General features: G+C 40.5%; 1 protein-coding gene across 2 annotated transcripts in view; it reads left to right on the forward strand.

Annotated features, from left to right (window-relative positions):
- Positions 1-13,580, forward strand: part of Nalf1 (NALCN channel auxiliary factor 1) — a 560,272-nt gene extending 546,692 nt beyond the window's left edge. Inside the window, exons 3-4 of one of the 2 annotated variants that reach the window (XM_046454928.2) lie at positions 9,180-9,225; positions 10,819-10,952. In XM_046454928.2, the coding sequence (XP_046310884.1) occupies positions 9,180-9,202 (23 nt within the window). In that variant the 3' untranslated portion in view covers positions 9,203-9,225; positions 10,819-10,952. Of the gene's footprint in view, positions 1-9,179; positions 9,226-10,818 lie in introns of both variants that reach the window. The other variant, XM_046454927.2, reaches the window with a different exon arrangement.
- Positions 13,581-14,208: the final 628 nt, after the last annotated feature.

Raw genomic sequence — 14,208 nt, forward strand, 5'->3', positions numbered from 1 at the left:
GGAATCAGGACCTATTTACGAGGTGTTTGTATGCCTTAAACCTTTGCCTCATGTAGAGTAGACTTAACTGTATGCATGCAGACAGTGGGGTAGTTGCATGTGTAGTCTGTGATTACACAAAATGCCTGGTTTTCTTTTAAAAAAAAAAAGGAAATGTTGTTTGTACTCTAAATATGCTGATGGATCAAAGCATTAACAATACTGTCTTTTCCATTACAGCTCATGACTTAAGATACTGCAGTCTCAGAATTATTTGTGTAGTTTCCTATTACAAGAATATTTCCTTTACAGCATTGTAGTTACCAGGATTTCCAATTTTAAAAAGTCTGTGGGCAATCACTAAGCAATGATACTGGTCCACAGCATGTTATCCAGACAGTACCGTTTCACAGAGAAAAATGATGAAAAATAAATAAAAATAGATAGCATATCTATCTATGGATAATGTTCTCAATGAGGAACATGCAGTTTTCTTTAAGTGGCTTCTTGGGCATCCAAGGGAACAAAAGCAGCACTCAGCAGGAAGCAGGGTGACATGCTGAAGGAGATCCAGCTCCTTCACATCCTCCTGAAATTCAGGCTCCTAGGCAGCGCTGGAATTATCTGAGCTCTTTAAGGCACTTTGTGAGATTCTTTTAATGCACTTCCATTTGAGAGAGCCAATCCAATCTGCAAAGTGAATGCATTTTGAAGAACATTGGGATCACCGCAGAGGAAGAGAAAGAACTGCTGATTTACTCCTGGCCGTGGTAACTCCCGCCGTCTCCACCTGATAATCCTGGTACTTGGTAACTTCTCAGAGTAGGGACGAGGGACAAAGGCCATATTACCCTGGAACTTCCCCTGCCATGACCCCTCCTTTGCTCTAATACTCAGGGCAGACACAGACAGTTGTCCTGCAGTGTGCTGGCCCTTCCCCGGAATCCCTGGGGTGCCCTATGCAGGGTGCCATCAAGTCCAGTGATCACCAGGCAAACCTCAAAGGATTTGTTAGGGGTGGGGTGGGAAATTCAATATGTTTGGTGCATGTTCATTTTCTTTGTCCATTTTTTTCTCTCTTATTTTCTCAGAACACATTTTTCATAATTAAAAAAAAATCACTGTAACCATTTTGGGAAAAATAACAATGTGAAATGTGATATTTAACAGCGTGTGTTAGGTTTCTGTTTAGACTATATTCTCTCTGGCTGCAGACAGTCTGTTCTCTTAGTAAAATGCTCAAAGACGTTGGGAACACCGGTTGAGGAAATTCTCTGCTTAGTTTCAAGACATTTCGAATGCCCAATTTATTCCCAAATTTAGCTTATGGTCTTAATGAATAAGTAAATTCTCTGTAAAACTTCTCTGCCATTTCAGTGTGGGCCTTTGATTTTAATTTCATATAGTATCATTTTTCAATTTTTTGAGTAATCTATACTCTATCTTATGTGCTGTTAACTTTCAGCTCTGAGTGGCCTTTACATAATCAGGTCCATATGGGCCTTTTTAAAGAGTCTGTGATTTTTCTTCCTTATCCAGGACAGTTGTTGGGATTGGAGTATTGGGCCCAGGACCCCCCAGGGATACCAAAATCGGCGAAATGATCAGGTTCCTTAGATGAAATGGCATAGAATTTGCCTGTAACCTATGCTCATACACATTCAATCATCTCTGGGCCAGTTGTAATACCATACAATGTAAATGCTATGTCAGGAGTTGTTAGACTATATTGTTTAGTTTAATGATGGGAAAAAAACTTCATACATTTTCATTAAAGATGCATTATTTTTCCCTAATATTTTCGACCTGCAGTTGATTAAGTCCATGGACGCTGAGCCTGTGGACTCAGAGGGTTGCCGGTGCTTGTGTAACATTTCTATGTAACACAAGAGGCTACTGTGCGGCTACATCTAGGTGGTTTGTGGTCTAGCACATTCAGTTCTGTGTGGCATTCTCTTACAGCACAAGCTGTATCATTCCTTGGCTCCCTCTCTCATTAAATCAATGTTCATTTTTCTTTCATAGACAAGTAACCTGCTAGGTGTTGATAATTCTGAGATGGAGTGGAGGAATAATCTTCACTCTCAACAATGTCAAACATGAGAAAAGTAATATATTTTATTCATGTCTATTAGCTTAGCTATAGTAATGTGAAACTTCATTCACCATTAAGGATCTGATATGCCCACCCTGACTCGCCCCCCAAATACTCATTTACAAATGAATGACTTAGTTACTAAACTTTGCTCATGCTTAAAAGATTTGATAAAGGTTATAAATATATAGTTTATAATTTAATTATATAATACTTATATAAACATATAACTATTCCAAAGTCTGATTTTTTTTCATTTTTCAGATAGTCGCTACAATTTGGAATTTTTTCTAGATTTCTTAGATACCACTCTCATTTTCTATGGTTTTACTTGTCCAGTTATAAAAGAACCCTGAACGCCAGGAGCTAATGGCACACAGCTGCCATCCTCAGGAGTCTGAGGTAGAGGGATTGCAATTTCTTCAGCTTCAGCAACTTAGCTAAATCATTGCAAAACTAAATAAATAAAATGCCTGGGATGTAACTCAGAGGTAGAACAGTCCTGGGTTCAATACCAACTACTGCTAAATAAAGAAATACCCTTGAAAAAGCAGCAAATTCTGTACATATTATTTAACCTTCTATTTTTTAATGTTTAGAGGCAAAAAGTAGCAGCATTTGAGTAACACTGAAAGTGGGTTTATTTATTTATTTTGGTAAGTTATTTTTAAGTAACCCTTAGTTTATATGTGAAATCACCACTGTGCAAATATAAAATGAACAGATATTAATGTGAAAACACCAATTTCCAAAAACATTTTCTGACAAAAACTGTCTTGGTAATAATAAAATCCCTGCATTTAAGAATGGGTGTGATTTCTGGTTCAAGCTGGCAGGCTGAAGCCAAAACCTGACCTCCCATCTGTTCCTAAATCCTACTGAAATTGAAGTGAAAATGACAGAGTAGGATGTGTTCACAGAAGCAACGAAACCTGAAAGTGGGACCTGATCAGAACCGGGACTGCCTGCAAGGGTGTGTGGAGAAAGGAAGAGCCAGAGGCCTGCAGCTGAGGTCTCCGGGGACTGCCGAGGAGACAGTCTCCAACAGACCTGGAGGGATCCGCATTTGGTTTTCTATTCTTTGCCTGAATTAGCTCCAGTAGGTTTCTGTTGCTTATAACCCAATAGCCCAGGGTTATGACAGAAATCATAATACAGAAATAATATGGAAATAGTTATGTTAAAATTACTGGGAGGGAAGATATAAAATGTTAATAATTTGAAGCTAAATAAACCCTCCAAAAATGATGAGGAATGAGTTAAAGAAAGTAAGAATTTGTTACTCATTCATACACACTAGTAACTAAATAACCATAGATTCAAGTGTGTATAATTATTGTTTTAAAAAGGTGTAATAAAATCAATAAAAATGAATTTCACAAACAGAAAAAAATATGCAGTGAATGCTCACAGAGCCAATGACAGGATGCAGAGAGAATGGTAAGGGAACATTTAGTATCAAATGATGGAAGCCATACTGTGCAATCAGGAAACCACAGTCAATGCCGTGGACCTGCCTGGCAATAGACATACAAAGTGTTAAGTTCTCCTTTGCAGTCACTGTGAGGCCAGACGGGGACACGGCACAGAGAAACATGCAGGATGCAGGCCAGCCAGAAGCACTGAGGTCAAAAGGTGGAACAGAAAGGTGCGCTCTGGGGGGTAGAGATGACCCTGACAGCATGTATGCAAGGTCACCCCCAAAGCAACTACAATGATAAAACCCCAATCAACAGATGAAATATATTTTTTTGGTTAAAGAGTGCCATTTTTTCTGTTAATAGTAAATGTTTATTTAAACATAGATGTTTATTTTAAAAGATTGCATAATGAAGACAAAGAAATAATCAGAAAAAGAGCTAATTTATTATTATTATTATTATTATTATTATTATTATTATTATTATTATTATTATTTGTACAGGGGATTGAACTCAGGGGCACTTAAACACTGAGCTGCATCCACAGATTCTTTTTTTTTTTCTTTTTAGACACAGAGCCTTGTCAACTTGCTTAGGGCCTCGATAAGTTTCTGAGGCTGCCTTTGAACTTGCAATCCTCCTGCCTCAGCCTTCTGAGCCACTGGGATTACAGGCATGTACCATCCGGCCTGGCACACTTAAATGCCCAATTCTTTAATATAAATAAATTCTTTAATATAAATAAACTTGAAGTTAGTTACAAAATAGTCCTAAAATGTGTTAATTAAAATTGTAGCAAAAAGACTCAAAGACATTTAAATAGAAACGGAAATATAAATTGCAATTTAAAAATATGTAAAATCACTGAATATGAATAAGAGAATTATCTAATGCTATTATTAGGTAAGGATTTACAGCAAAACGTTTTTTATACTTTAAAATAAACTTTAATGAGTAAAGTGGCATTCAATACAATGCAGTTAGAGGGAAATGATAAAAGGAAACGGAACAAAAGACAGAGTCATACTCAGCACAAATGAAGAAATAAATGTGTGGACAAACAGAACAAGTGCACATGCCGTCCAGAGCTGTTTCTTTATTGATAAAACAAACATTAAAAAATAAAACTTTTCATGTTATATCATAGACAACAAAAGAATAAAGTGGAATAAAATATTAACAATAGGGAAGAGATATAGACACTTTTAGAGTTTTTAAATTAGACATTATGAACAACTCTGTTAATAAGTGTAAAATGTTCTATAAAATGATATATATTTTAGAGAAGTATGATCAATAGTGACACAAAATAATCTTGATAGATTAATAACCTTTGGAAAAAATGAAAACCATGAAATTTTATTTGCATAGTTTATAAATTCTATGTCATGTAAGGTTGTCTAGAGTATAAAATAATTTTTGGTAATGTAAGTTCTTTTAAATATTAAAAAAAGTAAAAATTATTGATTTTAAATATATACATATTATACATAATCTCTCTTGCTAACATACATGCATAAAAGAAAATAAACATTCTAGAATCAAATAATATTTTGAAACAAATCTCACATTAAATACATTTTTATGTCTGAAATCTATAAATTATATGCATCTTTGTGTGTGTGTGTGTGTGTGTTACAGGTGTGGGTATCTTCATTGATTAAAAAAAAAGGGCTAGGTGAAAATATCTAGTAATTTCTCATTTTTTGTTTTTTCATGCTAAAAAATTCTAATTGAGGGTGATTTTCCCTCTGTCCTTTAACATTAATGTGTTCCAAGCTTTCATAATTAAAAATATTTCAAAGTATTTTAAAATGTATTATTAGTTCAAATATTTGAAAAGTTATCCTTATATATTCCTAGGTGCAAATATCCTGAGATAAGTAAGAATTCTATGATCATGTATTTATTTTTAGGATTTCATTAGATATTTAACTTACCTGTTCTTAGATAATACTTATTAAAATCACATTATAATATTGTTGAGCTCTGAAAAAAATGAGGTTCTTCTGTGACTTAGTCTAATTGAAACAGAGAAATAATGTGAATTTAAGGTTCTTTAAAACTCTTCCTAATAATCAATTCTGATTCTACTGTTTATCCCAACTCATAACAGAAATAGTCAATATCATGTGAGATTTTGCTATCTGATTAGTCAGTTTTCGTGTCACTGTTACCAAATTCCCCACAAGAACAACTGAAGGGAAAGAGAGTGTACTTGGGGCTCATGGTTTCAGACGTCTCCGTCCAGAGGGAGGATTCATTGCTCTGGGCCCAAAGTGAGGCAGCACATCACAGGGAAGGGCCAGAGAAGAAGGCTGCTCAGCTCAGAGTAGGATGGAGAGACCACAGACAGACAGACAGACAGATAGGGAGGAGCAGGAGTGAGGGCGGGAGGAAAGGAGGAAGGGGCAGAAGGAATAGCAGCCTTTTCAGAGCACACCCCGGTGACCCACTTCCTCCAGGCCTGCCCCTCCACCCACAGTTCCCACCCAGCCAGTCCATTCAAACTAGGGTGCGCTGATTGGGTCACAGCGCTCACAATCCAGCGGGCAGCACCTGCAGGACACTCAGAAGACAAAACCATCAGCAGTCATCATTCCCCACCTGAAGAAGCAAGTGTCCCCAGGTTTCAAGGAACCCTAGGGTGACTTTTCATCTCTACTACACATGGCAAAGGAGTGACACCCTCAGATGGCGGTAGTCCTTGCTCACTGGGGAGTGTTCAGCGGAAACCGCAGTATCTGTCAGGATCTAGGACAGGACACACTGACATGAATAAAAAGAGCAGCAGCATTTTCCACACAGTCCACACCAAAAGAAACGTTTTAAGGCATGAATCAAAAAGCAGAACAAAACAACGGATAAGAAGACACCAACCAAAACCCCTCGGAAATCAGGAAGGAAAGAGACGTGTGATAAAGGTTGCTGAAGCAGCTGAAGGCACAGCCAATCCGTTTCCACCCAGACCCTGCTGACAGAGCAGCTCCTTGTAAGGTCTGCAGGAGGAGATGACCCAGTGAGCTGTGCCTGGCCTGCTCTCCACACCTGTCCCCCACCCTGGAGGAAGACTGGTGGCACTATTGTTTCAGGAGGAAACCAGAATTTGGAGATGAGAATGAGTTGTTGACCTAGAAAACCCAGGAGGAAGGTAAGGCAGGAGGACCCCATGGAGCACAGATCCCTGAACCCACTCTGCGTGTGCGACTTCTCCCTCAGCTCCTCCTCCAATGTCATGCTCAGAAAACAAACAGCCCAGCCGCATCCTCCTGGCCAATATTGGACAGAGTTTTCTGGGAAACTTAACCTGAAGGCAGAATTTTATAAGTTTATGCCTCTACATCCTATATCCTCATCATCAACAGCTCTCCCTAGCTGCTGGACTCCAGTGCTTTCCAATATGGGGGACAACCAAGACGGCACAGCCTTCCCCTGAGGAAAATAAAGAGGGAAGAAAGCAATTCACTGTGTCAACACTATGTGTGCGCTATATTTATTGAAATCATGAAACGAGAACAATCCCTTCAAAAAAGCAACCTCAGATGACAAGAAGATCTCCTAGGAATATCATAAATAAAACTCATGAATATAATTACACACTAAACCCAGCCAGTATTCTAGAAAACAGAACAAAAAGATAAAGCAACATGAAACAGGAGAGAGAGAAAAATTAAAGGACAGGTTCTGGAAATATAACAACCAAATATGAGAGCAATGTTAGAAAAAAATCAGAAGGATAACAATTTCTAGATTAGAATTCCAGACCCAGTCAAAGAACCAAATAAATAAGAAATAGAAAAAAAAAACACATTTTTAGGCATTCAGTGTCTTGGACATTTGCCATGAGGTTTTCCTCCTGAAAGCATTAGATGTTAAGGCCCTCCAAAATGAGAAAGCACAGGATACAAGAAACAGAAAGTCCAACGTAGGAGAGAGGTGACAACAATCTTCAGGAGAAATGCAAATCAAAACACCAGATATCAAATCACTCCAGGTAGAGTGTCGCCCAAAAGATAGCAAGTGCTGAAGGACATGGATAAATGGGGGGTGGACAGTCCCGCTGGTGGTGGGATTATAAATTAGCAACACCATTATGGAAAACCATGGGAAGTTCTTCAAAGATTTATAGCAGAACCACCATAAGATCCAGCAATCCCACTTCTCAGTCTATATTCAAAGGAAATGACAACATTGTGTCAGAGATGCTTGTACTCCTGTGTTTGTTACAGAACCATTCACATTGGCCAAGAAGTGAAATAGTGTCATCCGCAATAAAATGAGTGGGACTGAGGAGCATTATGTTAAGGGAAATGTGCAAGACAAGCATCACATAACCTCATAAGTGGAATCTGAAAAAAGTAGATCTCATGGAGTCGCGTGTAGAATGGCAGTTACTAGACAGAGGCAGGGGAAAGAGGAGAGGGTGGGAAGGCTGACTGATGGGTCTAGGTGGCAGCTAACAGTAAGTTCTGGTGTGCTATTGTGTGGGTGACTCTAGATCATAGTCATGTACTCTGTACTTGAGAAATCTGGAAGAAAAGATTTTTGAATATTTTTGACATGAAGAAATGATAAATGTTGGAGAAGGTAGACATGTTCAACCTGATTTTAACATGGTACATTGTATATGCATATTGAAATGTCACCTGGGAACCCATACATATGTATGGCTTTTAAATATTCTGTGAAAAGTAAATTTAATTTTTAAAAAATGATCCCAAGACAATATTGCCGGGCAGTTTCCAGGGGGTGCCTGTGCCTGTACAGACTGGCCGAGGTCCAACAGGCACTTCCTTGGGAAGATGAGCAGGGGAACACCCCTGATGCATGAAAAGAACCAACTGCTTGTTTGGGGCAGAATTAGTCAATACATAGAATGAGGAGCTCCAGGAGGAGCAGAGGGCCTGGGAGCAGAGAGCGCACTGCATGGCGGGTGGAGGACCCGCTGGTGGCATCCTAAGGAAGGAAGGGAACACAGAGCATGTGACTTGACTTGCTCCTTCGGGAAGAGGGGATGGCTGGGAGGGAGGTTACTTCCTGGAGGCAGGAGGGGACCATATGTATTACCCCGCATCTCCTAAGGAGGAGTCTACAGAGGGGAAATGTAAAACATTCCAAATTGGAGCTAAAAAACTTGCTGATATTTTCCTTTGAGAAGGAAACATCTGAGATAAGGGATGGGAAGATCTTATTTTTTCTTATTTTGTAACATACCCTGTGGCATTGTTTGAACTTTAGTATGTATGCATGTATAACTTAATAAAAAAAAAAAAAACTCTTGTTTAAAAGATGGGTAGGGGGAAAAGAAAGAATATCAATTGTGCCTCTCAAAGAGAAGTGTTCCTTTATTGGCCTGCATGCACTGCATTCTTTGTGAAATGACTTTTGTTAGATTAGCAGGCCAGCTTCTGAAAGACTTCCCAAGAACTTCTTCCTCACACGACATTGTTAAATATGTTCTATTAATATTCTAAAATGTTGATCTACATGACCTTTAGATTCCTGTTTTTATTCTCTCAGTATGAACTCTTTTCATTGTAGAATATAGTACTGGAAAACAAACTTCAATAAATGATTAGCCTACCAGTGAGGTATCTTATATGAAAAAAAGAAAATATCATACAGTAAAAATGTCGCAGCTGCAGATCTCATTAATTCAGTTTTTTTTTCCATATTCTTCCTAGGCGAAGGTGAAGTTTACCTTTGAATGCCTAAGAAGAAATGAATATTGTAAGCATCGTTATAAGGATATCTTGGTTATTTCTTTAAAAGAAACTGAAGATTGAAACGTATCTTATTAAAGGATTCTTTTAAATTAAGTAACCAGATGCACTTAGTGTATTCATGTGATAAATGCTGATGGAATATTTTATCTAGGCATTCTGCTACTTATTGGGAATGCAATGCTGAAACTGTGTAGTTCATGTATTAAGTTGACAGATGAGTAAGGAAATTGTTGAGAGAATGGGCAATTGTAATTAAAAGAAAAAATAATAATTGCTCTAGTGAACAGTGAGGCAAAGTGCACTGGCAGCCTGGGAGTCTGAGCAGAGACATCACAAGCAGTTCCACTTGAGCTACACCTAAGAGATGAATGAGAGTTAGGCAGATGATGACAGAGGACAAGGTAGGAAGGAACAGCAGCCAGGCCAGTGGTAGACTCCACAGATGGGCAACCCCAGCGGCCCAGGCTTGCCAAGACTTCAGACACCTCATCTGGAGAGAAAGGAAGGGTCTTTAGATGTTACTATATGGGTAGAAGCAATGAAATGCTGTTGGTAACTATCATTATTAACAGGAGCCAGATTTTTCAAGTTACTTCTACGTGCTAGGCCCTGAGCCAAGCACCTTACATGAGAAATCTCATTTAATCATTACAACTACTCTATTATTATCCTTATTTTTTTTCCAAGCCTGAGAGTATTATGACAAAATGTGCCTAGAAAATTCATTCTAACACCCATGGGGGAATGATTCAATCAGACAAAAAAAAATAGGAGCACAATGGCTTACACAGCTAGATAAAAGTGCTAGGCATGACACAGCAATGCACAAGATTGGAACGATTACAGACAAGCAGTTTTTTATTCTTTTCATCAATCCCAAAGTTTCAAAATATGTATTTATCAATTTCAAAATAAGAATAACGTGTATTTTCAGAGGAAAAGGAGGCGGGGAGAAGATATTCAGCAAGGAAGAAAAAAAGAGCAAGAGAGGGAACAAGAGAATGAGAGACAGATACTCTTGAAAGGCGAAGTGGGAGGGTGGATGGGAAGGGGGCTCCGCTGCAGCCCTCCAGTGCAGGCAAAGTCCTCCGTAGCGTAGCGAAAGCAAACGTGGGGAGACACCACACCACACCACGAGATAATCAAAGCACCCGAGCACCATTAGCGGCACGGATGGTTCTGCTCGTACAAGGCAAGAGGAAGTTCGTGAGCACACACCGCTGGCCTTCGTGTTTCCTGGAAGCGCACCATGACCACTGGTGGTGGCCTCCCTTAGCGCAGCCAGCGTTAGCCCATGCATGGCATTCAGGGGTGCAGGGGAAAGGGCAGCGGAGTGTCTTTGCTCTCCAAGTCAGTCCAGAACCACAGGTTCGGACTGCGACCTGATGACATCTTTTTTCGGTATGCAGGACCCACCAGCACTTGGTACAAGTGGCAGGAATACCCGAGACCACCCTGAGCTCGAGGCCAGGGCCGGCTCGGGGCTGCTGAGGTGCCGCCCTTACCAAGCTCAGCGTTAGGTTGTGGATGGGGTGCCAATGTAGCCCGCGCTCCTGCCGCCCGTGCCCCGCGCTAACCTGTGCCCTTCTCCCCGCAGGGCTCTACGAAACCTTCCTCACCAATGATGAACCACAATGCTGTGACGTCCGGAGAGGGGAGCAGTCCCACCTCCCCCGCAGAGGGAGGCCCCAGCGAAGTGACGCCTGCCACAGGACGTCGCTCACCGTGTCCTCGGCCACCAGACTGTGCAGTGGCAGACTCAAGCTGTGTGTCCTGGTACTGATTCTCCTACACACAGTGCTCACCGCCTCCGCGGCGCACAACGCCGCGGGCCTGGGCCTGGGCGGCATCACCTCGCTGGAGGAAAACGCCACCAACGAGGACTAGGGGGACGGCGTCCCCAGCCAGCGGCCCACCAGAGCAACGACTGCTGCCCACCCACCAGAAACTGGGTGCTTTTACCCTGGATCTCTTCTTGCAAGGCCTGAAGGGTAAAATTCAGAAGATGGGCCTGATTCCAAAAAGGACACCCCGCAGCGTTTTATTGACTAAAAGGCTGTGAAGTGACTTTCAATTTCTCACACCATTTTATACACTGTGTTTTAATGTTTGGAGGTTTTATTTGCTTTCGTTTCGGTCTGGGTTTGTTTGTTTGTTGATTTCTCTGCACTTGTTAATACAGGACTTATTTTTCGGGATGGTTTCTCCGAGGTGAACGAAGTCTTTTCGCTGTCTCTCTATTTCTAGTCATCGTGTGTGTCCATCAGGTAGTTCTGTCTTCATGTCCTGTCAGTTTCTATTAGAGGATGATGCTATGACCTCACGGTATAGCAAAAAACAACTACTACAACAAAAAAAGAATAAAAAGAGAAAAAAGACAAAAAAAAGAAAACAACAAAAAATAAAAATAAAAAAATTCCCTAAGTCTCCCTCTACCCATGAATCCCACACCCTTCCCAGCCCTTTGTCCCCTCCCTCTTCTCGTCCCCTAAGCAGACAACATCCGCTTGCTTCTGTCTGTGTAACTACAGTGATGGGTGTGCACGCCCTTGCACAGCCCGACGGGAGCAGAGCCCAGGGGCCGGTGGGGGTTCCCTTCCAGCTGAACAAGCAGTGTGTTCCACCAGAGTGGAATCCGGCAGTAACACATATTTACGTTGAAAACAAAACAAAGAAACAAAAGTTATCATGAACTGAGTTGCTCCAGTTCCCATTCCCAAGCAATCCAGTCCTTTCTTGCTGGTCAGTTGGACAGGAGCAGCATCCAGCACCGCAGCAGGGAGCTGGCAGGGCCTCCCCTTGACCATGGAGGAGGCTCTCACTGAGTTCAGCTCCGTAATCTACGAGCACATTAGGGCCATTGTGATGGTGTCAGAGAGACCAAGGAGGGCACAAACAGGACTTTTCCTCCTTTATCGTGGTGGAAGAGATTCTAGAAATGCTCCAACATCTGCAGTATACACATTATATACAGTTGTATCCCAGTATTTCCCCAACATAGGGTTTTGAATTATTCCAGGTATAAAATGTATGCAATTCTGCATTATCACAGAGGAACAACTACTTTTTTTAAAGAAAATAAATAGGTCAGCCATTTTTATTACAGTGCAAAAACTTTATCACTCCAACACGCTCCAGGGACTTGAGGAAGAGAGAAGTCTGATCACTCTGTATTTTTTTTTCTTTGTGGGAACATTTCACCTGCTGAGTGTATATGAATTTGCTTTCTAAAAATGGCTTTTATGAGTTTACAGTAGAATCACTGGAAGGAAGAGTTAATAAGGGCTGTTTTTAAAAAACAAACAAACAAAACAAATAATTAAAAAAACACTTTACATTCCTTCCTATTCTCTAAGTATATTTGGGAAGTGCACTTTGGGAGGTTTCTGTGTGGCTGGGAGATGAAGGAAATCCATAGAAAAGGTCCTCTTAGCGAACAAAATTTAGTTATTGACTTTATAGCTATGAAATCCCCCAGGCATTTGTTTTGTTCAAACAGACTTTACCCTCTGCATCATACTAACCCCTGCAACATGCGTACAGTATGCATATTTTGTTTTGAATAAAAAATGTTTTGTTCCAGTCTGTTAAGAATATTCAAAGAATAATAAAGGTATTGCTTAATAAAATTGCTAGAATTGTTTAGCAGTACATGCACAAATATTTTACTAGATTCTTTGTTTTAAATAGTGTTTTGTTGAGACTGAAAAATCCTAAAATGGTCTGCGCAAATACAAGAAAAAGAAACACCAAAAATGAAAAATTCTCCAGTTTTTGTTCCTTTTTTAAAAACTGTTTTTCCCCCCACACATGCATTCACATGTGTGTACACATATGCACAGGCACTGCATTTTAATTTAAGTAAACATGGAGCTCTTCTGGGGACAGGAGTGGGTGAGTTGGGTGACTCTGGGGGGACGAGCTAACTGCACTGAGTTGTTGACTGTCAAACATTTGTGGAAGTGAGTGTTTTGATAGCCTCTGTCCCGGTGGGTTAGAGATTTCAATGGTGCTGGAGGTGAGATGCTGGGGAAATGGGCAGGACAGAGGTGGACTGCTGGGGAAGAACTCAAGGGGCCAGCTGTTATTCAAATGGCCTTTTCAGGATCTTAAGTAAATGACCAGGGAAACAGTTATTAGGACTTGGACTTTCCCTTTCTCTGCTGTGGAAAGAGCTCTGCACACTCCATCTCTTCAACATTCCTCCTGCTGCTCCTGTGGGTACCTCGGGCATTTCCCTTCTCAAGGAAAATGATGCATGGGTAGACGCAAGAGCCCCCCACTTTCCCTGGTGAGACAAGAAGTTCCTATTTATAAACACTATCCAAATGACGGCGAATAGCATCCTTGAAAAAACAGCTTTTCCTCTTAATATATTTTGCAATTGATTAAAGTCCTTTTTAAACATAACGGATCAGAAGCTTCCATTTGCCCATGTTTTGGTTTTTTTTTTTTTTTTTTTTAAGAGAGAATGGCAAGAAAAGAAAAGAAACCACCATTGGCTTACATGAGAGGTGAGATCCCAAAAGGCAGTTCCAAACGCCGTGGGAAACAATCCAGCCTTAGATATGAACACAAAACTGAACAGAGTGGAAGAGGCAGAGGGCAGGACCAATCCTCACTCTTCCTCTCTGAGGAAGTGCCAAGTAGCCTGTCCTCCCCACAGGAAGCTTTTCTTGTCATATTCGTTTGCTCCTATTACAAGAGAATCATCATAGTGTCTAGTATTTATTATTGCGAGTGTGTGACCCTTTGCAAAGCTGAGCACCAGTCAGGATGATGCCTTTCCCTCCATCCGCTTGTTCTCGTAGCAGTCTTCCTGTCACACACGTGAGCATTCAGGACATTGTGCACAGATTGATTTCACAAGATAAATTCAGTCTCTGGTCCTTTATGATCAACATCTTGTTCCATTTTGCTTGTAGTAGAGGTCTTCTGCTGAATATCAGATAATGAACTATAATAGTAAAACGACTTCTGCAAGGAA

Source organism: Marmota monax, unplaced genomic scaffold, assembly GCF_021218885.2.
Source record: "Marmota monax isolate L192 unplaced genomic scaffold, Marmota_monax_Labrador192_F-V1.1 WCK01_AAM20220418_F8-fsc00026, whole genome shotgun sequence".
In the NCBI taxonomy this organism is placed as follows: Eukaryota; Metazoa; Chordata; class Mammalia; order Rodentia; family Sciuridae; genus Marmota; species Marmota monax.